Source organism: Passer domesticus, chromosome 6 (genome assembly GCF_036417665.1).
Source record: "Passer domesticus isolate bPasDom1 chromosome 6, bPasDom1.hap1, whole genome shotgun sequence".
NCBI lineage: Eukaryota > Metazoa > Chordata > Aves > Passeriformes > Passeridae > Passer > Passer domesticus.
Genome location: NC_087479.1, coordinates 38,480,886 through 38,505,391, shown reverse-complemented (window position 1 = coordinate 38,505,391; position 24,506 = coordinate 38,480,886). Strand labels below are relative to the sequence as shown.

The window sequence follows — 24,506 nt, the reverse complement described above, 5'->3', positions numbered from 1 at the left end:
CCCTCATCCACTGAGCACACCATGGAGAGCCAGGATGAGGCCCCAGCATGGCCAGAGCACAGCAACAGTGCCAGGTGAGTTGCTCACATATCCATCCACAGGGTCCCAGCCTCCCACCCGACATTCCCTATCCACAAGAGCACTGCACTGGTGCCATCACCCACCTCGCACTTGTGCACTGTCCGCTGCTTGGGACAGGCCGTGTGGTTGCTCCTCTCGCCCCCAGGGGCATCTCTGTCCTCGGCAGAAGCCCCCCACTGCGGGCTGCCATCGCTGCCCTCCGCCTGAGCCTGGCCAAGCTGCAGCCGGAGCTGCTGATTCTCCTCCTCCACCCTGCGCACACGCGAGGCCAGCGCCTCCCGCTCCACATCCCGGCTCGGCTGCTCGCCCACGCAGGGGGGCAGCAGCAGGAAGCGGCCATCTGTGAAGAGACAGGGACATGCAAAGGGCATGGCAAGGCCACGAGAGCCCAGGTGTGAATGCTGGGGCAGAGCCACAACTGAGAGGTCCCAGCACGCCTCACAAGTGCCCAGCCAACATCTCAGCTCTGTTCCCCTGATCTCCAGAGATGTCCCTGAAGATGTCCCACTGCACACCTGCAGTGACTTGCATGGCCAGAGCAACCACCCCAAGGCCTAATGCCCTGCCGCCTACCCTCTCTTGTGGCCTGTCCCTTGATCTGAGGAGGACAAGAGGGACTCACTCACATTCGAGGCTTCCCACAAAGAGGTAGAGCCAGGAGAGGAGAATAGCCAGGGTCACTGTGGCGAGCAGCAACTTCAGCTTCATGCGCCAGGAACGCAACATGATGTGCTGGCAGGACACGGGCAACGAGGATCAGGTGGGCAACCCGAGTCCGGCTGGCCCTGGCATCCTAGAGCCTGTGAGGGACAGGGGAGAAGAAAGAGGTCTCACCAGTAGCCCCCACCCAGGTGTGCCAACATCTCCCCAGCAGGAGACATCCTCCATCACCTGCTCCCTCCAGGACAGTGCCTGGGCAACTGAAGCAGTGAAACAGACACCCGCTACCTCTCCAGACAGCACACTACTGCCCATGATGGAACATTTACCTCCCTCAACTTGTCCCGCCATCCGGACCGGACTGCAGAGCCTCTGGGGGGGACCTCAAACATGGAGGGAAATGGGGATAGGAAGCAGGTTTCCAAGAGATTTTCCCCCAGCTTTGTGCCTTGCTCCCTAGGGCTCACAGAGGAGGGGAGAGGCAATCATGCTAAGAGGCCCTCCCGAGCTGGCGGCGGGTCCCGGAGCCCGGCCTGGGAGGGGCGCGGTGCCTGCCGCGCCGCCTCGGCCCGAGCGCGGCCCAGCAGGGCCGGGCGCTCGGGAAACTCCCGCACCCAAGCGCCGCCGCCCGCCCACTTCGCTGGGAAAACCCCAAACACTTCGGTGAAAGTCGCTCCCCGGCCCCCTGGGGCACCGGGCGGCCTCCTCACCCCGCCGCGCTCTGCCACGCGTGAAACGCCGCTGTCGTTCCTCCGCCGCCGGCAGAGCCCCGCTCCCGCCCGGGACCCCGCGGAGCAGGTGCCCGGGCAGGCAAAAACCCCGCGGGGAGGAGACGCCTGCCCCCCGCCGCAGCCTGCCCTCGCTCCGCACCCCTGCCCGCGGCTCCGAGCCCCCGGCGCAGCAACATCTGGACAACAAAAGCCGCCGTCGGGCTGAATGGGCCGGATTAGGGTCTGCTCCCCCTGCACACACCCCGCTGGAGCCCATTGATGTGCAGATGCCCATGGGGCCGCGGGGGCTGGAGCCTAGGAGAACACATACCGCGGCCCCCGACCCTCCCCGCGGCCCCTGGGGCCGGTGCAAGTTATAGCCCGCTGGAGGAATTGCAGATGGATGGCCCCATCCACTCTGTGAGGGGTACCCAGGCCCTAGAAGGGCTGGGGCATGGCCAGCCCACTGGAGATACAGCTGAGCCCCCGTGGCACGGCCCCTGAAAGCTGCACCCCTTTCCCTGGCAGAGAAGGTGCCTACTGACATCACAGCTCCCTGCAAGCCGGGCCCGGGCTTGACCTGCTTTTGTGCTCTACAGAGCAGGCCAAGCGCAGGCAGGGCAGGGAACGGGGAGCTGACACACTGAGCACACCAGGCCCAGGCACTCCTTCTCCCTGCCACAGCCACGGGCCATGCTGGACATGGCGAGATCTCACATGCTGCTACCAGCCTGTCCCCCATCCCACATGCCGAAGTTCACACAAAGTTGGAGGGCTGTTCAGGCCAGGCTGGACGGGAATGGCAGGGGGGCATGGTGAGGAAAGGCCAAAGAGGTCAGCCAGCACCCAGGGGAAGCAGAGGGGCAGGGAAGCAACTTCAGCAGAAACAAAGGAGAGAGAAGGTGATGGCACACAGCAGCACCCATCCTGCTCCCACGTGCCCCCGTGGCCCCTCACTGCAGGAATGTACTCTGTCCCAGCCTGCATGTGAACACACTACTGCGATGGCAGTTCTGCGGGACCAGATGGGACCAGCAGCAAGTCAGTTTTCACAACCTCTCCCAGAGGCGCCCAAGGATCCATCCATCCCCCACCTCATAACATCCCCCACCCCTCCTGCCACCCCTTGTCCTACTCCTCACCTGGCTGCTTGCCTTCCCCCCAGGCGCTGGTTTCCTTACCTGCCTCTCCCCTCGCCTCCTCCGCCTCCTCCTTCCCCGGCGCCTCCCAAGCCGGCTGGCAGCCCACTGCTACTGCTCCCTCCCGGGGCTGCCGTTCCCTGTCCTCCCTTTACTCCTCCCTTCCAGATCTGACACTTTCCCCCTCCTCCCCGCTCCCAAACCCAAGCTCCCCCCGCACACCCCGCTGGCCCCCCTTTCAGAGGAAGAAAGAACAAACAAAACAAGAGATTAAATTCGCTTTCTACTCAAGAGCCCCCAGCGCCAGGGGCGCAGAGTTGCCCAAAGTGAATTGGGAGGAATCCATCCTCCTTCCAACTCCCTTCCCACTCCCAGGCCTCAATATCTCTCCTTCACAGTGAAAAAAGGAAGCATCAGGATTATCTACCCCCTTCCTAGCACCTGCCTCCTCCTTTACTGGGGCAGGTGCAGAAGATTTGGTCCTCACTGAGAGATCTTTGGGAGTCTTGGGATGGCGTCAGAGCCCACCTGTTCTCCCCGTGACTGGGATAGAGTGGCTCCACGGCCTACCCGCGATGCAAATATGGCGAGGGTGGGATGCAGACCTTGCTGCTACCCAGAGACAAGAGATATTGGCCACCATCAGAGCACTTGCCCATCAGCTTGGCAGCGTGCAAGCCCCAGTGTGGATCTGAAAGGGAAAGAACTGTTCCCCTACTGTCTCCTCCTTGCTCTGGCCCAGAAGAGCAGGGCTCACTGAAAAGGTGCAGTGTTCAACCAGACCTGCCCAGCGTACCAGGAGCGAGCAGGATGGTGGAAGCAGGAGCAGGAGGCCGGGGCTGGGAATGCTAACTATGCGGAGAGAGGCTCTACCTGCAGCTCCCCCCTCCCCACCACGCAGCTCCCGCGGCTGGGCGAAGGCAGCAGCCCAGGCCCGGGGCTGGAGCGGGAGAAGCCCTTGCCGGGGGTGTTCAGTGGGGGCCGGGAGCGGCAGCAGGCAGAGGCCTGGGATGCGGAGCGCCTGCAGAGCTCTCCGATGCAGTGGAAATCGCCCCCACCCGAGCCCCGGGTGAGGCGCGGCGCGCCCCGGCCTGCCCGCGCAGCCACAGCAGCACCCAGATGGCTGCCCTGGGAGGCACGCTTACCTCCCTCCCGCTCGGGCAGCTCCTGCTTGCCCTTGCAGAGCCCCGGCAGAACAGGCAGCGGCTCCTCAGCAGCGCCCTTCAGCCCAGCCCTGCCCCGGCAGGGAGAGGGAACGCCCGGGCTGCCTGCTGCTGCTCTGAGCCGGCGGCTCCCCGGGGCAGGGGCCCTTCCCTTTGCTCCCCCGGCCGCCCCGGGGCACACGCTCAGCTCCCAGAGCCGTCCTGCCCTGCCCCACGGTATCCACCATGTGCTCCAGCTGAGACAGTGGCCATGCAGGGCTTACCCATGCTCTGGGAGCAGTCCAGACCTCCTGCAGCCCACTGCCAACAGCACCGCTTCAGCAGAGGAACCGCCTCGTGCTCCAGCTGACCTCCACAGCCTCTCCACACGCTTGTCCCGGCCACCACACCGTGTTTGCCCAAGAGCGAGTGCTTTGAGACCAGCCAGGCCCTCTCCAGCCACAGCAGGAACAGGTAGGCTGCTGGGGAGTGCAGGCACAGCAGGGACATTTTTGGGGTGTTCCCGAGGGTGAAGATGGCAAGCCAGAAGGCAGCTACACAGCCTCTCATCTTCTGTGGAACATTAGAGGCATAGGAAGCGCAGGGCAAGGCTGGAAGCAGCTCCTTGGCAAGGGGCACAGCGGGCACCAGCAGCCATGGCCCAGCACGTAAAGCTCCCGGCTCAACCCGGCCCTGCAGTCACGCCATGGGGCCTCTCCGCCCTCCCTCCTCAGTCTCCTTGCTCACCAGACAAGCGCAGCCAGCAGTAAGATGAGAGGTTTCCCAATACTGCCGGCTTCCAACCCCAGCGCGGGTGCGGGGCAGAAGTGCTGTTCACAGCAGGTTATCCTCCCTCCCCCACATTCTTCCCAGGAGCAAGCAGCTCCTGCTTCAGCAGAGATCAGGGGATACAGCCACTTTTCTGTCAGGGGACAGAAAAAGGCACCGCGTCCCCTCTCTAGCTGGAAGAAGCTGACCAGAGTGGATACCAGGGAAGGGGCAGCCAGGACCCAGGTCTTGTCTCATGCCTGAGACACTCTGCCTCCAGTGACAACAGGGCAATGGCCAGGGCACAGAGAATGTCATGGCAGCAGAGCTGGGCAGCTGCACAAACACCAGTGCAGGCTGACACCAACCTCTGAGGCGTGGGCAGGAGCCCAAAGCTGGCTGTATGCCGGCCACCCTTCCACGCACAAGCAACCTTCATTCCTGGGAAAGTGCAGCCACTTTGCTTGCCCCAGGCTCCTCCTGAGAGCTGCCCATGTGCTGGCACTCCACTCCTCCAAGATCCACTCTTCTGCAGGAAATCCCCCTTTCTTTTTAGGCCCCATTGCTCAGCCTGAATGGCCTTCATTCTCTACGGCTCAGTAATAATCAGGTGAGCAGTTAATGTTTAGGGAGAGCTGGCAGTGGAAATTTTGCCATCACATTACCATGTTTCCTCCAGCCCTGCAAGCACAGAGGGGAGCAGCTCTATTTGCCCATAACATCACAACTGGCAGCAAGGCCCATGGAAGGGTGGGTGTCTCAGCCTGCTGTCTCTTTTAGAGCTAATGTGTTCCTGCAGAGGCATGCTGAGGCACAACTACACTGTCTGTGAGTACCAAGCCAGAGGCCTGAAGGGGCACACGGACAGTCCCAGGCTTGCTGCCCCCTCTACTGCCTCCCCCCATGGCATTACAAGGAAAGAGATAGCCTGGCTGTTCCCAGTAAAAAGCTGCAGGGCAGCCAGGAGAGGAGCGATTTCATGGACCTATGGTGCTTGTCTTACCTAGCTATAGGTGACAGAAATTGAAAATTCTTCTCCCAGGTCTCATTTTTGGAAGAGTTTAGCTGACCTGCTTAGACTGCCTCAGTGGAAGCCCAACAGAACAGCTTCCCAGGTTTGCAGAAGGTGAGAAAGGGCCCAAAAGCTGTGACAAGAGCTGCACAGCCAGATTCACAACTCAGAAAAGGCACCACACTTTGAACAGAGGCAACCGGGAACAATCACTTTTGCTCTTACAAAGAGGGAGGGCACAGGCTGGTTCCTCATTCAGCAGATCACCTCTAAAGTGTGTACTGCACCCATCTGACCAAGTGCCTTATGATTCAGGGTCACCTCCCTGTCCTGCTCCCCATGCCTGAAATGCTGCCGCTCGAGGGGGGCTGTGCCAGCCGGCAGATACCACACAGGCAGTGCAGAGCAGGGTAGCTGCAGGAATTTACAGAGGCGGAATGGAATTTGGCCAGGAGAGCAGGATTAAAACCCCATGCTCCGGATTACCATGCCGTCCCTCCCTCCCCAGTCTTATGATAAGCAAACCGTAAGTGAGAATTTCACCTCTGTATTTCCCTGGAAAGAGCACCTCTGGCAAAATAGCCACCATGTTCTAGAGGTGGGATCCAGCAGCATTTCCAGAGTTGGATACCAACACTTGCTGTAGAAGGAGGAAGCATCCTCATCTCCCTAGTGCTCCCAGATACCACAAGCTGCTGAGAAAATCCAGAAAGGATTCTCCTGGAACAACAGGCAGCTGTGCCTCAGTTACAGCTCATTCTCAAACATCAAGCTCTTCTCAGGCCCGTAAGATTATCACACATACAATTCTGCCACTCTGAGTTCAGTTTTTTATTCTGCAGAGGTCACACTGAAAAGCCATCTTCTTCTCTGGCAGAACCGCAGCACTTAGGGAAGAGGAGCTGAAAGTCTCTGAAGGGTGTTGAAGCTCCAGGCTTGGCTGAAGCAGAGACTCTTGTCACCAAACTGTTTCCTTGTTTCCAGAGGAAACCAGCAAGCTCAGGCTGGGACTGACAGGAATGCCTTGCTGCTTACCTCTTCATGTCTGAAACTCAGGAATGTATCAGGGGAGCAGCTCCTCTTGGCAGGGACTCTGATCACAAGGCCCTGCTAGACACAATCTGCTTGTGCAGAGTCAGTCTCCCTGCCTGCAGCCAGGCACTGGGTTCAGCTGCCCAGCAGAGTGTAAGTGACAGAGGGCACACAGGGCACCCACGGGGAGAGCAGTGCCACAGCAAAATGTGCAAGTGTGGCACAGGAGGCCTAAGCCTAGCAGACATCCTGAGGTGCTTACAAGCTGGGCAGCTGCATTCTGCCACAACTCTCAAGCAAAGTAAAGGGGGCCCACCCAGAGAGCAACACAGTCCCCAAGTGCCCTCATTCCTCTTAAGCCCAAGAAGAAGCTGGAAGGACCCCAAGAAACTCACAGCGGAGGTGTTCAACACACTGCTTCCAGCCTTACCTCCCTGGACTATAAGTCATTTGATACTTAGAGGATACTCAGCAGGTGAAGTATCAACACTGACTGGCCTTTCTCTGGGCCTGGTGAAGCTCAAGCCTAACTGAGGACAAACAGAGAGGCCATGAAGTGCTGAATCAAATCTCCTCCTTATGGCTTCTTGGCCAGCACAGCTTGGCACGGGAGGGACCAGGCCTCAGCACAGTGCAGGAGGACCCCAACAGCCTCTTGAAACAGGGGCTGATCTCCAGCTGCCTTCCTCTCTGATGGGATTAGGTTTCTACTATCTGCATTTTTGCTGATGTCTGTGCTGCAGCTAATAGACAGCTCTGAATCCATTAAGTTCACTGTGTCCTGGTCTCCGGATGTGCTATGGGCATCAATACCTGTTCACCCTGCCATTTCCTGACACTTTCATTGCGGTGGGCTTCAACAGTTCCTGGGGTCAGAGCTGAGCAGGGTCAGCAGCCAGGAACTCCAGCTTTTCTCCAAGTCAGCCTGCAGCAAGCCCTCCACCAGTTCCAGCTCTGCCATCAGCACAGCTGGAACACCCAGAGGCATCCTGCTGATACAGCAAGGGGTGGGAGTTTCATCCTGTGTGGTACTGATACCCAAGTTTCCAGCTAGAAGTGCCCATGGGTAGGGACTAACCCCACATCCCCCTGCTCCCCTGAACTGCTCTTGAACCTCCTGCACCAGGTGATGCTCCCTGGTGGGACAAGGGAGATCATATCCCAGCACAACAGGCCAGACGTAGCCCCTACACATGCTTGTCGAGTCTGCACCACCTCAGGCAAAATTAATTAGGTTAATTTCAGCAAAAAAAAGGAGACAAAGGGACTCCAACAACCCAATATTGGCACTCTACCTGGAAAAGCTCACAAGAGGTACGACACCATCCACCTCTGGGAAGGTGCCAGGGGCATGGCTGTGAGCCAGGTTGTCAGGTGCCTGCTGTGCATTGTTACCAGCAGAACTGGGTAAGTGTTTTTGGCTGAATAGTTATTGATTGAAAACTGCAGTTTCCAGACAGCTCAGAGCTATTTGCTCCTTCATCACAAGTTTTGGACAAGAACAAAATGCTTTGTTTTCCAAGCAAAGAAGTCTCATTTTGCATTGTTTTGTTTGTAATTGAGCTGCATTGCATTTAAAATAAAAGATAAAGGATCTCTCAAATTTGTCTGTGTTGAGTTTTTCTCCCTCCAGCTTTTCATTTTGGGCACTAAATCAAGCAATTAATTATTTGTCTAGCTCTGGTCTCCAGACAAGCTGAGAGCATCATGAGCAAAAAGGCTGGAGCAGCTCTGCCCAAGCAGCAGTGCTGAGGAGGGTGTTGATTTTTTTTGTGCTGCAGGCTTCTTTCAGGCCTTAGCTTGAGTTCCCTTGGGGTTAGCAAACATTCCCTGGGGAGAGGAGAGGAGAGCAGGGCCCTGTGCAAGGAATGGCAGGCACCCCACCACAAGGGATCCACCTGCCCAGTGGGCAGCAGTTGGGGACACACAAGGTCACTACCAGTGCTTGGAGGACATGCTGGGAGCAGGGCTTCCCATGCCAACTGCCCTCACAGAATCACAGGATATCTGGGGCTGGAAGGGACCCACAAGGATTATCAAGTCCAACTCCCAGCACAGGACAACCTCAGAAATCACACCATGTACCTGAGAGCATTGTCCATAAGCTTCTTGAACTCTGTCAGGCTCGTGCTGTGACCACTTCCCCGGAGAGCCTATTCCAGTGCCCAGCCACCCTCTGGGTTTTTCCCAGTTTTTTTCCCAATAACCTAATCCTCTGCTGATACAGCTTCATGCCATTGGCTCATGACCATGGTCCCTCACTAGTACTGCTAGTATAGGTCACTGGAGAATTCTTCCAAATTCCATCTCTCACAATGCCAAACTCTGGTCCAGCAGCCAAGCACACACAAGGCACTGACTGACAAGGAAAGGCAATCCCTCTCCTCTGCATGGAAAGCAGCTGAGCTCGTGGATACAGCCTGGTACCTCTTCCACAAGGGACTAGCTCCAGCTGGGAGCTGTGCTCAAGCAGCCACTCCTATATCTTCCCTGTCCAGAGCTATTCCTGGCACCAATGCCCTCAGTGCCCAAGTGAGGCTGAAAGCAGAGCTCATCCACACAGCAATGGAACAACTGCACTATAAATAGCAAAGCAGAATGGCTCAGGGCAGGCTCTAAAAAACCCAAGCAGCAATAGTGCCATCCACTCAGGGTGCCTTGGGCATTCTGTATGACCAGAAGTGATTCTGAGCTGCAGAGAAGCTTGCACATTGGCAAGAGGCTCTGACAACACTGGAGAAAAAACTGTTGTCCAGGCTAAGACACAAAACTTGCAAAAAAACCACATAGGGCATCTTGCAAACTGGAAATGAGGTAGTGACTGATGGGGACAAAAAATGAAGGGAAGTGGATCCCAGAGGGGAGGCAGCTCCCCAAGGCAGGCAGTGGAAAGGAGAATACTCCCAACATCCGAACTCATTACTAGCCCTCCTCCCTTCCTGCTGCTCCTTGTGTTCCTGACCCTGGAGCTTCTCACACTGCTGAGCTGAACCATGAACTTGCACACCAAAGGACAAAGGCAGGGAAGAAACAGCATAGCTCAACTCAACCAAGCAGCAGATGAGTGGCTGAGGACAAAAGCTCACGTCTTCTGCAATCCACAGCAACCTCTGTGCAGTGCCCAGCCTGCACCAGGAGAGGCATAACATCTCAGACCATCCTGTGATCAGGTCTTCCTGGATGCTTCTAGCAAGAGTCATACCCTTTCCACCACACTCATCCTCACTACTCCCTCTTCCATCCTAGTGCCTCCATCTGGATCCACAAATACTCCACCTTCCCCTTCTCACTGACACCGTATGTCCTGTTAAGGGATCTCAGCCTCCCCACATGAGGATATGACCAGCTTCCTGCAGCACTGCCAGGCACCAGCCTCTCACTCCTGAGAGGGAGCCCTGCTCTTTCAGCAGTGCTGCAGCACTTGGGCATACACTGGGAATAAGAGCACAGAAGAAACTGTCAGGAAATCAAGAGAGGGGTGTATGCACAGGGAAGGCACACACCTGAACCATATCACCCAGCAAATAAAAACACAGGCACACACAAAGGGAAGCAGTTGCTTCCTCTGTAAGAAAGCTTATTTTGTCAGAATAGGAAGACAGCAGTCAAAAAAACCAGAGGAAAACCACCAAGCCCTGCTTTATTGCTCCTGGAGCACCAAAACGAGACAGGACACAAAAAGCAAAGATAGCAAGTGGTCACTTCAAACCCACCTTGAGAATTCTGTAAGCCCACAACTCTCTTTGCTTCTCCCCCATAGCTCTCCTCACCCTTCCTCCTCAGTGCAGCAAGCAGGAAGAGAGGTAGAGGTCTCAAGTTTGGCCAAGTTTCCACTCAGGGAACAGAAGCTTGATAACAGGCTGGACAGGATGTGAGCACCCATTGAGGAAGAGGATTAGTAACCCCTTAATCTGCACATTTTGGAGTCTAAGCACTTTGCTCTGCTCTTTAATTAAACCATGGAGTGCAAAGATTGCCAGAAGGTAGAGAACAAGGAGGAAGAAGGAAAGGAAGGAAGAGACTGTAGTTTAAAAGCTTAAATGCAAGGGGAGGGTGTTACTAGCAGGGATGTATTTCACTTCAAGGGCTTTATACTGGGGCTGTTGAGCATCCTATTGCCTTCCCTGATCCAGTCTATGGGAGGGTCAGGGGCAGAATGAAGGGCAAACTGCATGATGGCCTGGGGATGGCAAAGGAGGGAGCAAGGAGATCTATCAGACTGGACAAAGTTTTATCTGTGGCAGCTTTGTCTGGCTGGTCATGACTCCCCTCCCAAGTCTCCTGCCTCCTGGGAAACAATATGAGTGCCAGAGCACGTTTGTCTCCACTTCACACACCTGTCTGCACAAAAGGGCCTTGTTCCAGCACTTATCTGGCTCCAGGATGGGGAGGGGCCAGTGCCTCACTGCCCTGGCACCCAGGCAGGACCTTCAGCTCCATGTCGGGCTTCTCTGGATCTGCCTGGCAGAGGAAAATTTCCTGACACAGGTAAAGAGGGAAACCTTTTACCACAGCCCAAGACAAACAAAGCAGTTCAAATAATGCCCTGCTTCCCTCAAGCTGTGCTCAAGCACACGTGCCCGTGCAGAGCAGGCAGTGAGCCGGAGGCTCCGGAAGCTACCTGAGCAGTGAGGATAGGAGCCCCCAGCACAGCACGGGGAGACAGAACTGGGAATAGAAATGCCAAGGAATGGCCTCACCTCCTGCCACCAGCTCTGCCCACCAGACCAAGGCAGGGGGCTGCCTGTGTGCAGGGGCAGCCTGTCACTCCAGCGTTCCTCTCTTCCCTCACTCCTATTCTTTGGAATTCCTCTCCTCTGTTTGCTTTGTTTCAGACCTCAATGAACAGGAAGAAAAGGGAAGGAGCCTTGACAAATCCGATCAAGGCATAGACATTGCTGAGGCTCCCTCCTGCTGGCATGCCAAGCCCTACACTAATGAGGGGCAGGGAGAGAGAGCCGGCCCCAAAGAAACACTTGATGTAACAGACAGAGGGAAAAGAAGCTGCTAGGACAGAACAATGCCAGCACAAGCTCCCAGCCTTCAGAAGGAGGTCTTCCCATTTTCCCTGGCCCAGAGAGCTTGTTCCAGCTCCTCAGCCCAGGTCCTAGCGACTTACTGCCCACTGCACAAGAAATAAGCAATAAACCATAGTATTGCCTGGGGAGAAGGATCCAGACATGCACACTCAGGCGAACAGCCACAGAGATGGATCACACTTCATTCAAAGGATTGCTGTGGAGAACCTGGTCCTTCCCTCCAGAGAACTGGGCTATGGGGGCCTGCAAGTGCCAGTGTTGTCTCCAGAGCCTCCCACAGGTCCCAAATACCACAGAGCCAAGCCCTTCTGCTACGTGATTATCCCCTGTATACCGACTTAGAAGCACTAAAACAGCAAGGAAGCAACTACATGTAAACCATCTACTTAACATACATGGTAACTAACCTTTGAAGGCTGCCAATGTTGCAGGAGTGGCTAGGAACAGCTGGAGAAGTTGGCACGGCCTGGTGGTGCCTGTGAGGACCCCCCTCTAACCAAAGATTCTCAGCTTGAAGGGCAGATAAGACATCTCAGCTGTACTTGAGAGTTTTGGAGCTTCCTGTCACCTGAAACCCAAAAGACAGTCACGTGAAGAGCTACTGCATAAGAGAGCTCTGAGGACAGGCCCCTGCACATCCCAGAGTCACAGATAAGAGCACCCAACACCTTGGTCCTGCCCCTGTCCTCCAGCCTGCCACAAAGCATGGCTCAATGTCACCCAGGGCTACCCAGACAGCCCAGGGGAGAATGACTACCTGCATGCTGCATTTTCCCAGTCCCAGTTCACTACACTGTCCTTTGCAAGTTCCCCACTCATGCAAGGACTGTACACATGCCCCCGGAATTGCTGGCAAAGCCACAGCCACCATGTTCCATCACAACACATGAGAGTCCTCACACCAATCCTTCAGCAGCATCAGGAGCTGAGGGAGGGATGCAAGTTCTCTGGCCCCCTCCCAAACATAATAGCAGCACAAGTGTCTAACTTGTGAGGCAATAAAGGGATTAACTCTCTTGTCCAGTAACCTGAGCCCCCGTGACACGCTTTGGGCAGCCCCACAATGGCAGTTAAGAGAGTCTATCCAAATAGGTGCATACAGGGAGAGAGAAGGAGCACAGGCAGAGGAGAGAGAAAGCAGGCAAAAAACATCACGCATGCAGCTTGTGCTGAAGAGAGCGCAGCAGCCTGCACATGTTACTCCTCCTCAGAGGAAATCCTTTTTCTCTGCTGGGATCTTTCCAGTGCACCCCTTTCCTCCAACTCCCACGGAGTTGGGCACACACATTCTACAGCTGCAGGATGAAATGGATAAGACCTTCTCCCAGGAGGCTAGAAGGATTCTTAGTTCCTTATCAAGAAAAAGCCCAAAACAGAAGCACAGACATACTAATATACGGGGGCAAAGGAATTGGAGAAGAACTGGGAATTTTGCCTCTATCCACATATCATTGCTTTAAGCTGCAGCAGGAGCAGGACCTTAAAAGCAGGTAAAAACCTAGGAAAAGCACAGGTCTGATCTGTCCCACCTGTTTTAAAAGGCCAAACAGAGAAAGAAATGTGCAGTGTGCTGTGTTCCTGCACCCCTCTAGCCACAGCAAACCCCAGGCCAGCCTGGCACAGTACAGTATGACAGAAGGGAGGTGACATCAATCCCAACAAGGGCTGGAAATAAAAAATAGTAACAACAGCTGCTACCTGCACAGTGAAATCCAGCGATTCTAAGAGTGAAGTACAGCAATGCAGTGCTCAGCAAAACCCTTCTTCAAGCAACAAGGCCCAACAAAACTTCTGCTTTTTGAGTCTCCCTCAGATTCTGGCTACAAGGTGGCAGCCAGTGAGAGAGGACTGCATGGACCCTACAGCACATGTCAGTAAACAGACATCTGTCTGCTCCATCATCCCTACTCCGCCTGTTCTGATCAGTCAGCTCCCACCTCACACCAAAGGGGTCTAACAGGGGAAACTCGGGAGATGGATACTTCTGGAGCAGCAGGAACAGAACCAGAGTGCCAGACCCTTCTGGCATACACCCCACAGCCTTTGCCCAGGTGCTACCAGAGCTTTATATTTCCAGTTCAGCAGGTAAGAGCCAAGTCCCCTCCACCTGGGCTAGGAAGCAGAAACTGCTGGCAACAACACTGAATACTTTCAATAGCAAAGAGCTCAAAAAGCAAAGGCCCCTTCAGCAGAGATAATACTGAGTGGGGAGACCCAGATATGTGTCTGTCACACAGCAGCACTGTCCACTGGGATCCACCACAGCATCTCTGGGACAGCAGAGTCCCCATTTGCACATGGCAGGAGCCTCACCTCCAGCATGGAGCCCACATCATATGGCTGCAACCCAGCCACCAGCAGCTATTTACACAGCACCACACGCAGGAACTGCAAGATCTGCAGCATGGTGGGACCGATCTCAAGGTCTGCTGCCTTCTCCAGGTGGGGTCAGGGGAGCTTAGGGTGATGCTGGGGGAAAGAAAGGTCAGAAACTACAAGCAGTTACCTGTCACACACCCAAAAGTAGTTGCAGTGCCCTCTCCCTCAGGGCCCAGCTGTATGTCTCCCTTGAACTGTTTCCATCAGAGAACTACGTGTCCAAAAGTTTTTTCCAGCTGCATCACATGGTTATTAAAAGACATGGCCTCTCCCTTTCAGCCTTTGGCACAGGCAGATTTGAGTATTACAGGAGGGACTACACAGTGCTAATGAATCAGGGAAGGGAGTTATCCAAGTAACAATCTGTGGCTCTAAATGGCTTTCTGGAAAAGGCATCTGGAGGCAGGAGGCAGTCAGTATCTCGCAGCAGGGCTCGGCACACGTTGCCAGACATGTTGCTCCTCCTGGGAAGCCAAAAAGTCTTTCTCCAGAGATGCCAAGTCTGAGCTAAGCTGGGAAGGGCAGGGGCACCCTGACAGAGAGCAGCAACAAAATGCCTCCAAGTCAAAACACATATTAAAAGGCCCCTTAAGCTTGTTTGACCTGCGTTTCCCTTCCCATCAGACTACTGTTACTTCAAGTAACAGACCTGCCAGCAACACTTCAGGAACTTAGGTACTACACCACCAGCTTCCCCTGCCAACTGTTGCCTTTCCAGACCCCAGGAGGACTTTCCAAGATCAGAAGTACAAGCTGCCACCACTAGCATTGCCATGCTCAGAGCATGGTGTGCTTCCTTGCCCTTGTCTCCTCATTTGGACAGATTTGGAGCTCTCCCGAAAGGCCTCCAGTGGGATATCATGAGTGAACAAGGCCTTCCATTCTAGGCAGGATTCATGTAACAGGGACTAAAATACTCCCTGGACATGCCTCCATCTACAGGTTATTTGGAGCAAGTCATAATTTATCCCTAGCTATCCCAAAGTATTGGCTGAGCTCATCCAGAAGCAAGGAAAATACACAGCCAGACCACGGTGTGAGAGCTGAGGAAGGCAGGAAGGCATGCCCGAAAGAGGCAGGGCCAGAAAGGCCATCTCATTCCTCAGCACAACTGCTTGCTTTCAACCACAGCCAAAAAGATCCACATCCCCCACCTCATACTGCCAAGGCCACTTCCCTTCTGGCAGGGGAAGGTCAGCAGCAAGATAAGGCTGGGGAGAGTATCCACCTCCCACCCCGACCACCCATCTCCCAAGACACAGCAGCATCAATATACTGAGTGTATCCTCCCACATCCTGCTCCCCAGCTCCAACCCTGTACAAAAACACCCTCACCCAGCACTCTGAAAGATGTGTTTTGAGGCTTGCTTAGGCTGAGCTGCCTTACACCCATGGCAGTGCTGTGCCTGGAGTCAGGCTTCCCAGAAATGGCATGGTCTCATGGATCTGAGCAAAGAGCGAGACACTGGCAGCCAAGCAAGCTGGACTTCAGCACTGTACCCGCAGATGGGCTGGCAGAACATTTGCTTTTTTTTTGGTTTGCTTCTTTTCTTACCATTAGTGCTGAGCCTGCACCCCTCATCATCAGAGCATTGGAACTACCTGGCCTCGGCTACAGCCAGTGGATTTGCAGTAAGCACAAGCCCTCAGCACCTGGACTGGCAGTAAGCACTAAGGAAAGAGTTGCTCCTAGATCTTTCTGGGCACAGTCAAGAAAGAAACTTGTCCCTCAACCCAGCCTTTCAGCTCCTGCTGCCACACACAGCACGGGCACTATAAGGCAAGGCAATTTAAGTCTTACCCAGTCCCACGGACTTGCTGCTGCTCTGAGAAGCCGCCCATCCTACAGTGCTCCCTTGCAACATACTTACCATAAAAAGGCAGCATGATGCTATTCAAACTGTACTCCAAACTCACTTGCTGCAAGCAGGAGATGAACAAAAGGGGACATAACAGTTGGTGGGACAGAGTTTGGGGGCAAGGGGTGAAGAGGAAGCATCTGCCAAAATGCTCCTTACTCAGGGACAGAATCTAGCTGTTCAGAGTAGCCCAAGGACTTTGTGCATCAAGCTTCACCTCTGGCTGAAGACAAGGTGTCTTTGGCAGTCTCCTAGGCAGCCAGCTCTCAGATTGCTGTCTGGCAGAGCTAGAGCATCTCCTTGAAGGAGAGCAGCTCTGGCAGTCTGCACTGGATATGCCCCTAGAGTCACTAGCAGCACACACCTACCCCAGTAGGCTGTGCTGGAAACCTCTGTCACAGGCTTCGGGTGCTATCTCACCCGCCTTCGCACTTACAGTAGCAGCCCAGCCACCGTGAAATTCAGAGAAACTCGCAGGTAGCACTGCATGTGAATGGAAAGTTGGGTCTAATCCACGTGATTCTGACTAAAAAGGTTTGTTTAGCGCCAGACTGCTTGCCAGCGGTATCTCGTGCCCTTTTTGAACTCAGCCTGCTGGAAAACAAACCCTCGGGGGAAGAGGAGAGATCAGGAAGGATAAAGTGCCTGCCCATGCAACTGTAATTCCCGCCGAGGAAGCCGCAGGCACACACTGTGCCCATTGTGCGGAGGTAACCGGACAGGAGGAAGGAGGGGCGGCTCGGCCCAGCTCCGTGCGCACCCGAGAGGCCACGAAGCGCCTCCCAGCCCACGGGCACGGCCGATCTTTGCCCCGGGCAGCGTGCGGAGCCAGGCCCGGCTGCGGGCAGGGGCGCTGGCCGCAGCCTCGGCTGAGCCGGAGGCAGAGCGGGGCAGGGCACGGCACGGCACGGCACGGCACGGCACGGCACGGCACGGCACGGCGGGAGGAAGGTCGCGGGACCGGGGACAGGCTGGAGCCACTTCTGCAACAGGCTGCAGCCAGGCGGGCCCCGCGCCTCCTCCCGCTGCCAACGGGGACACCCGTGCTAGTGCGGCGAGCCCCGAGCGCTGCGGGGCCGCGCCAGTCCCGGGGGGCCCCGGGAGAGCCCCACTGCACGGCCCGACCACCGCCCTTCTGCTGCCGCTCCGGTCCGCCCGGCCCCCGCGGGGACAGACACGGTCACGCACGGAGGCGAGGATGAGAGCGCCGTGCCCGAGGCCGTCCATGCTCTCCATGCCCCCAGGGCAGCACCTCCAGCGCTCCGCACGCAGCGAGTGGGCACGGGCCGTTCACCCGAGCGGAGCGGGGCTGTCTGTCCCTGCCTCCTCGGTCACACCTCTCCCTTCCCCACGCAGGGCTCTCGCCAGGTGCAGAGCGAGGCTCCCCACTGCCGGGCAAGCAGCGACCCGGGTGCCCAAGGGAGCCCGCGGCCGGGACGGGGACTGTCGCACGCTGCTCCCCGGCGGGTGACGAAGGGGCAAGCACCGCTCCCGGCACCTGCTCTCATTCCCCAGCGCCACCGGGAACTTTTTGCCGGTGCCGTAGCAGCTGCCCCGAGCAGCCCCCGACGGGCGGCCGGTATCCCGCGCACCGCCCCCCGCCGTGCCGCGGAGCGCCGGACCCACGCGTGGGCAGACCCCCGCCCGCCGCAACGCTTGAGGAACCACTCCTTCCCCGGCCCCCCAAAACCGGCCGCACCTCGGCTCCTCACCCGGCGGCAACCGCGTCCCCGCTCGGGACAGCCCCATCCGCCCGTACCTGCCCGGCCGCCGCCGCCGCCGCTCCTTCAAACCCCCGCCCCGGCGCCCATCGCCCGCTCGGCGCTCGGCCCGGCTCGGCTGGCCGGGGCGGGGCGCGGCGGGGGCGGCCCCGGAAGCAGCGCGGCGGCGGCGGAGGCACCATGGCGGCGCCGGCGGCCTCGGCCCGTGCCCGCGGAGCCGGCCCGGTGTGGCGGCTGCGCCTGCTGTGCCAGCGCTACCAGGAGTACGTGAGGCGGCACCCGGCCGCCACGGCCCAGCTGGAGGGCACCGTGCGGGGGCTCTCCTACCTGCTGCCAGGTGCGGGAGCGGGGAGGCGGGCAGACCTTCGTCCCTCCGGCCGGGCTCTGGGCCGGGGGGCGCGGGCACCGGGACCCGGCGGGGACTGGGGCTCCGCCGGTCCGGGCGCTCGCTGTAGCCGCTCTCTTCCCTTGGCAGGTCGCTTCTCGGACTCGCACGCGCTGTCGGAGCTGGGTAGGTGGGCAGCGGGTCGGGGCCGCTGCTGTGCCCTTGCCCGGGTGCATGCGGCTCCTGCTCCCCTGGCCCTGCTTTTGTCCGTGCATTCTCGGGCAGCTCCTGGGAGGAGTCTGCCCGTCTTGCTACCCTCCTTCCCTCATCCCCTGTCGGAGACAGAGATAGCAGGGCCGGTTTGGCTTGCTTTCTGTGCATCCATTCTGCGTTGTTCTCTTCCCTTTCCAGTGTACTCTGCCTCCAACCTCCTAGTGCTGTTAAATGACTGGATTCTCCGAAAGGACCTGCAGGAAAGCCTGCCAGTGGTAAGGCTGGAGTGTGTGGGAGGTGGATTTGGGACACATGCTTTCTTCCTTGCACGAGCTTTCAGGGAGCGTCTGTAGAAACTTAACAGGTCTTTGCTGTGGCCTCTCTTTGCGGTCAGGTATGGAGAAGCCAGAGGCAACCTCTGAATGCAAGTAAAATAGCAGCCCTGTCCCTTAGCTCCTGGCTTGGAGGTGTGGCCGGAGCACTCCCTGGACCACAGACATCCAGCCCTGACTTGCATCAGAAGCTCCACAGGCTTTTTTGAGACACTCAGAACTCGAGATAGGTAGAAACGTTGATGAATAAACATTGCTGTTTACACAGCAGTGGCTCTGGAGCACTGAAGCTCTTGACTCCATCTGTCAGACTCTTCCTTTGCACAGTGTACTGAGTATAACAAATGTAAGCACATTGGTACTGTGTCTATCTTGCATGAGCCCCAGGCTGGCTCCCAGCATTGTTAAACCCTTTAGGGAATGGGGAAGAGGTTGATTTTTTCCAGACAAGGCTCTTCTGTTACAAACCTGCCCAGTGTGTGGGTTGGGTGTCAGCAGCTCCCTGAATGGAGCATCAGGTGTGTAACGAACAGAAATGTGCAAGACTTGCTTTCCTGGTTAAAATGGAATAGAATTTCAGCTGTATTGTCTTTACTGATGCTTTTCAATGGATCAAACCTTGTGGTTGATAGCAGTAGTACGTTCCCATGTGGATAGCAGAGAGCTAGACTGGAAGAGGACTCACTGTCTTGGGGTTCATGCCTGAAATCTAGTCTGATGCTGTGATCAGGCAGCATTCACTCAGGTGTGGCTGTGGAGTCTGGGTTCCCTTCCCTTGACTCCAAGGACACTCCCTTATCAGCTCTGTCCAGAGAAGAGGTTGTCTTGTGTCTCAGCTCTGGGATGAGGAGGAGGAGGATGGAGGTTTGTAGTTGAGCTCAGGCACCATGCCACAACCCAGGAGGCTACCCTGCTGTCTCCATTGGGGTAGAGGCAATATAAAACACAAATGTGATGTTCTCCCCATTTTTGGAGTAGTAACTCCATGTGATACTGTGATGTCTCAATCTGCCCCTGCTTGGAGGTGGATAAGTGGGCTTGTGTGTAGGTTCCAGCCACAGTGAGAACATTGCTTTTTGTTTCTGTGACTTCCAAGGCCATCTGGTGCTTATTTCTGAGGGTCCCACTAGCCTGGGCTGTGTTTCTGCCCTCCTTAACTCCCGAACAGAACCTGCATCCTGTCCCCCTCCTCCCCTCTGTGTTTTGCAGTCGCTGCCCCAGCAGAAGCTGCTGACCTGGCTGAGTGTACTAGAATGCGTGGAGGTCTTTGCAGAGATGGGGACAGCCAGGGTGTGGGGGGAGATGGGCCGGTGGACCATCATTGTCCTCATCCAGCTGGCTAAGTAAGTGCTGCGGGCAGAGGGGAAGGGGCAGCGTGCGCTCGGAAAGGGGACCTGGAGGGCACTCCATAGTACCTCGGAAAAAATCCCACACAGGACTGAGCTGCCAGTCCCTGAGGCTGGGGGAATTTGGAGCCCCACGGTGTACTGGACTCTGTGCCACAGAAGGGAGCACTTACACCTCTCACCTTGCCAGTTGCCCTGAGGAGACCCGAGTGTTTCCCTCCTCTGTGGAAGCCATCTCTCCAGTGTAACAGGAACCCAGGTCCATAGGCTGCTATTGAAGACTTCCACTTGTCTGTTCACAGAGCTATCCTTCGTCTCCTGCTCCTGCTGTGGTACAAAGCTGGCATCCAGATGTCTCCTCCCATTGTGCCACTGAACAGGGAGAAGCAGCAGCCTCTCCACCCAGAAGGTGAGCCCATGGTGTTGTCATCATTGGCTTGGTGCCTTGCTAAGCCACATGTCTTGTCCTGCTAGAATTACTCAGGAGAGCAGTGGCTTGTGCAGCACATGGAACCGTAAGGTGTCTGTACTCAAGGCTGAGCTGTGTTTAACTTTTCACTCTTTGCAGAGGGCAAGCTTGCTTAGTGGCAGGGTTGTCCTGCTATCTGGAAGGAGGGGATGGAGAAGTCTAAGCTGGGAATTTCTGGCTGAACCATGAGTCGGGCTGCATGTGCCCTGGTCTAGTGATGGGGAAAGAGGCCTGGGCAATGTAATGCAGATTTACCTTTTCACCCTCTGCCTACTGTTAGTCCCCACAGAATGGTCCAGTTTGCACTAAATCAGCCTTTCAGTCTTCTCTTCTTGCTGGCAGCTCTGGGGTGTGAAGCGTGTTGCTTTGAAGCCTGACCCCTGTGGCTGTTTCCTTCTGCAGGCATGGAAGACACCTCCTCAGGGAAGGATCAGACCTATGTTGGCAGGCGTTCCAGCCGTGTTGTGCGCTCTCTGCAGAGCAGTAAGTAACTGAGCCTGTTTTTCAGCCTGAGCTGTTCCTGCTCTGTGCCTGCATGGATGACATGGGTGTGAGCAGTCCCTTGCATTGGGACATCTCTTGCCACTCACTGGGCCCACTCTGGGTAGGTGGGGGTATCAAAGCAACTAGAGACGTGCTGCAAGGCTAGCACTAAATTTCCCAAGTGAAGTGTGCAACAGAGACAGCTCTTCATCATGGCTATGCTTTGAGGAGCATGGATCTTACAAGTACCTCATCAAGGTTTCCTCTTTCACACCTTCACAGTGCAGAAAGCAGGGAAACATGACAGGAAGGTGTCCTGCTTTGGGCTGGGATAGAATTATATCTGTACCTGTTCAGTACAGTGCTGAGTTTTGGGTTTAGTATGAGAATAGTGTTGATTACATTGTTATAACTGGTATTGTAGGTTGTTGAGAAGTAGCAGTTATCTAAATCAAGGACTTCAGTTTCCTGGGTTCTGCTAGTGAGGAGATGTGCAAAAAGCTGAGAGGGAGCATGGCCAGGATGGGTGACCTGAACTGGCCAAAGGGATCTTCAGACGGGGGGAGTTGGCAGGGAGTGGCCAGTCGCTGTTTGGGAATGGGATGGGCATCAGTCTGGGGATGGTGAGCGGTTGTACATCACTTGTGTTTCTTGGGTTTTGTTAACTTCCTTTTCATTACTGCTATTATTGTTATTATTTTTTGTTATTTTTATTTAATAACTTTATTTCAGTTATTAAACTGTTCTATGTCAATGCAGGAGTTTTACCTTTTTCTGATTCTTCTCCCCATCCAACCGACCGGGGGGGGTGAAGGGCTCCAGGGCCAGGTGGAGTGAGCTAGCAGTTGTGTGATACGCAGTTACCAGCTGGGACAAAGCTTTTATTTGTGTTAGCAACCACACCTGCTTGTTTCAGCCCCGTCCCTGCAGTCCCGGCACTGGGGGTCCCCCCAGCAGAGGGAGGAATCGCAGAGCCGAAGAACGGAGGAGATCAACCAGCCTCCCACTCCTCTGGGTCTCCAGGAAACCATCGCAGAATCCATCTACATTACCCGCCCCCTGCTCCACCGTATCCTGCCCGTCTCCGCCGGGTCCAGCAGAGGGTGCTGCGGGCTCGGCCCGGCTGCAGGGCAGCCTCGCCAGCTCTGCTCCTGCACGGCTCGGCTTGGCCACGGCACCGGGTCTCTCCCGTTCTTACATTTTGGTGGCTGGCCTCAGCCGCTGGAGCTGTGGGTGCGAGTCCTCCAGCCTTTTCCCCGGGGCCCCCAGCCCTAAATGTCTTAGGGTGTATTCACCTGCACTTGGCAGAATTTTGTGGGTATGCAGGGTGTCGCTTCTCTGCGTGCCTCTTGTTAGGAATCTCTCATCTTTTCATTCCTTGACTGTGTGTTCCTAGTACTGAGTTTAGGAGTATGGGGCCAGAGATCATGGAAGCCCTGGCTCCTCTCAGCAGTCCTGGACATCTCGAGGTCAGTCTGATGAAGAGTCTTTCTTGGTGCTTGGTTTGGTGGTGGCTGGGCATCACACTTCCTTGTTCCCCACTCCTGGGCAGCCCTACTGAGAGAAATATGCACCCAGGATGGTTTTCAGCTTGGAGATTGAGACATCTTCTACAGCACTTCCAGTGCTCTCTGTTCTGAGCTGGTGTGGGCTGCTCTTTGTGGAGCTGAGAGTGGAGGGCTTTAGAAACTTGCTTTCTTTTCCCTGCTGGCTGCTTTTGCTGTGACTTAGCTTTCTGCCCTCCTTCTTCCAGTCTGAGTTTGCTGAGTGATCTGAAAGACCTGAACAGGCGAGAGCGGGCGGAGCTGAGGCGACGAACCATCCTACTGCTGTACTACCTGCTGAGATCTCCTTTCTACGACCGATACTCAGAGTAAGGGCTTTGCTGGGCTTTTGCTGAAAATTTCCCTTTTAACTGAAATAGCATCAGGGGACTGGGTGAGTAGATCTGAAGATGTGTGGGTGCCTGGGACCAGGTTAATCTGAGCCCTTGTGTAACAACTGCCATTGCTGTTTGTGGTTCAAGAGCTGGGGCAGGAGATGTCCAGCTGGACCTGTTCATATTCTCTCCCTTTCTAGGGGCAGGATCCTCCTCCTTCTGCGCTTGTTGGCTGATTATGTGCCTGGAGTTGGCTTCATCACACGTGAGTGGGTCCCACTGTTACATCCCCATTTCTGCCTGGTGAAGAAAAATGAGGGCAGTTGGGAACATTTGTCAGTTGGTTTCCAATCTGGGGAAGGAATTGGGAAGTCCCTAGGGAGGTTAGCACTAGAGGACCCTGTGTTGATGCTTGAGTAATTTTTAAACGCTGAAGGAAAAGATGAATGGCTTCCTGGCTTGATGACAGTAGTAAACCTCTGTGTGCCCTGAGGCTGCAGAGCTCATGGTCTGCCACCTAGGCCTGTGTTCCTGGGCTTCCTTTCTGCACCTCAGCTGATACACCAGGGCCCCAACTTTACAGCCCTGTTCTGACCTCTTTTCCTTGATCCCTGGTCTGCAGTGTGGACATGAAGGGTAAATGGGTGCTTGGAAGTATTGAATCAGGCAGAAATGGCCTGTGAATCAAAGGACCAAACCAGGTCTATGTTCTAGTTCTTCACCAGAGGATCCCTTTGTTATAGGCCAGCATTTCATTTCCCTCCACTCTTCCCCTGATGATGCTAATCCTTTTGTGGAGTGATTCATGGCAGTGATATGACATTACATCAGCCTGGCATCATGGGATTGCTCTTTCTTTGGGGAGGTCACAAAGCTGGCTAGCTCAGGAGCTACTTCCTCCAGTTAGTGATTTCAGAGAGGCTTTGGAGCCTGCATTAAGCCCTGAGCAATGTAAGCATTTTCACTCTACAGCAGATGCTTCTGTTTGCACCTGCTCACTATTGCTGCAGATCTTCCTTCTTCCCTGTCACAGCAGTGTTCTCCTGACTCTCTGCATGTTGCTTTTCCCCTTGCATGTTGTAGACCCCCTTTCCCACTGCAGTTTGAACATGTCAGCTCTAAGGGAATGGTTGATGTCCCACACCATGGCTGTGCTGACCATATTTCACACCCCTCTTGGTACTGCTCTGATCTCTAGCACCACATTGCAGTGTTGTCTTATATCTTGGCAGAAGTAACTGTTCTATTCTTGGGTTTATCTGAGTTGTGTAAGTGGAGATTTGGGGTTGTTTGGATCATAATGAGAAGTGGGGGATATACCCCATAGACACACAGCTTTAAATTGTTGCCTTTCTACATATATGATCCCTCTGTTCTCTTGTTTCAGGGCCACTGATGGATTACTTGCCTGCTTGGCAGAAAATCTATTTCTATAACTGGGGCTGATAAGAAAAGAAGATGATTACTCTCTGCTCAAATCATGGCTGGACATTCCTAAGGAGGGCAAGCAGTCTGGGGGAGGGATATTGATAATGTCTAATTTTCAGTTAAATCATAAATGAGAAGTTCCTGTTCTACAGAGCGGGGAGGGGTTGTATACAATTTTTTAACAGATCTCGGCATGAATGATGGACAGTGAATGTGTGGGGAGACCCTGGCCACCTCTTTCTCTGGACCATTCTGTGGCTGCAGTGATGGTGATGGGGCAACTTCTTTTTTGAAGCACTTGATTTTTTTCTTCTTTTGTACAGCTGTGCTATAACAAAGCCAGGCAGCATAGTGGTTTTTTGGAGAGCACTGTCTCACATGTCAAGGCGCTGAGGTTGACCCACAACCTGCTGGTGTTGGCCGTGCCTGGCCCATCTGCTTGGAGCAGATTATGTCTGTCAAATAAACTGACTAAATGGAGAGAACTGA

The 24,506-nt window shown here is 55.4% G+C and overlaps 2 protein-coding genes across 5 annotated transcripts in view; one reads left to right on the top strand and one right to left on the bottom strand.

Moving 5' to 3' along the window:
* The window catches only part of LARGE2 (LARGE xylosyl- and glucuronyltransferase 2), a 23,487-nt gene extending 5,776 nt beyond the window's left edge, over window positions 1–17,711 (bottom strand). Inside the window, exons 1-4 of one of the 4 annotated variants that reach the window (XM_064424708.1) lie at window positions 17,581–17,671; window positions 11,991–12,151; window positions 708–881; window positions 165–421 (exon numbers count right to left, since the gene is read on the bottom strand). In XM_064424708.1, coding sequence (XP_064280778.1) covers window positions 165–421; window positions 708–807 — 357 coding nt within the window. In that variant the 5' untranslated portion in view covers window positions 808–881; window positions 11,991–12,151; window positions 17,581–17,671. Of the gene's footprint in view, window positions 1–164; window positions 422–707; window positions 882–11,990; window positions 12,152–12,340; window positions 12,946–17,533; window positions 17,553–17,580 lie in introns of those variants that run through there. The other 3 variants (XM_064424709.1, XM_064424707.1, XM_064424710.1) reach the window with 3 other exon arrangements.
* On the top strand, window positions 17,682–24,506 carry PEX16 (peroxisomal biogenesis factor 16). Its single transcript, XM_064424732.1, has 11 exons — window positions 17,682–17,879; window positions 18,018–18,053; window positions 18,279–18,355; window positions 19,622–19,755; window positions 20,061–20,167; window positions 20,630–20,710; window positions 21,627–21,779; window positions 22,107–22,179; window positions 22,464–22,583; window positions 22,790–22,854; window positions 23,977–24,506. The coding sequence occupies exons 1-11, from the start codon at window positions 17,723–17,725 to the stop codon at window positions 24,033–24,035; spliced, it is 1,062 nt and encodes a 353-aa protein (XP_064280802.1). The 5' UTR covers window positions 17,682–17,722; the 3' UTR covers window positions 24,036–24,506.

Excerpts from the sequence above, each read along its gene's own strand:
- PEX16 (XM_064424732.1), top strand. The coding sequence starts at position 17,723 with ATGGCGGCGCCGGCGGCCTCGGCCCGTGCCCGCGGAGCCGGCCCGGTG. Across the intron at positions 18,054-18,278 it reads GCACGCGCTGTCGGAGCTGG|TGTACTCTGCCTCCAACCTC; the intron begins GTAGGTGGGCAG and ends TTCCCTTTCCAG. Across the intron at positions 22,855-23,976 it reads TGGAGTTGGCTTCATCACAC|GGCCACTGATGGATTACTTG; the intron begins GTGAGTGGGTCC and ends CTCTTGTTTCAG.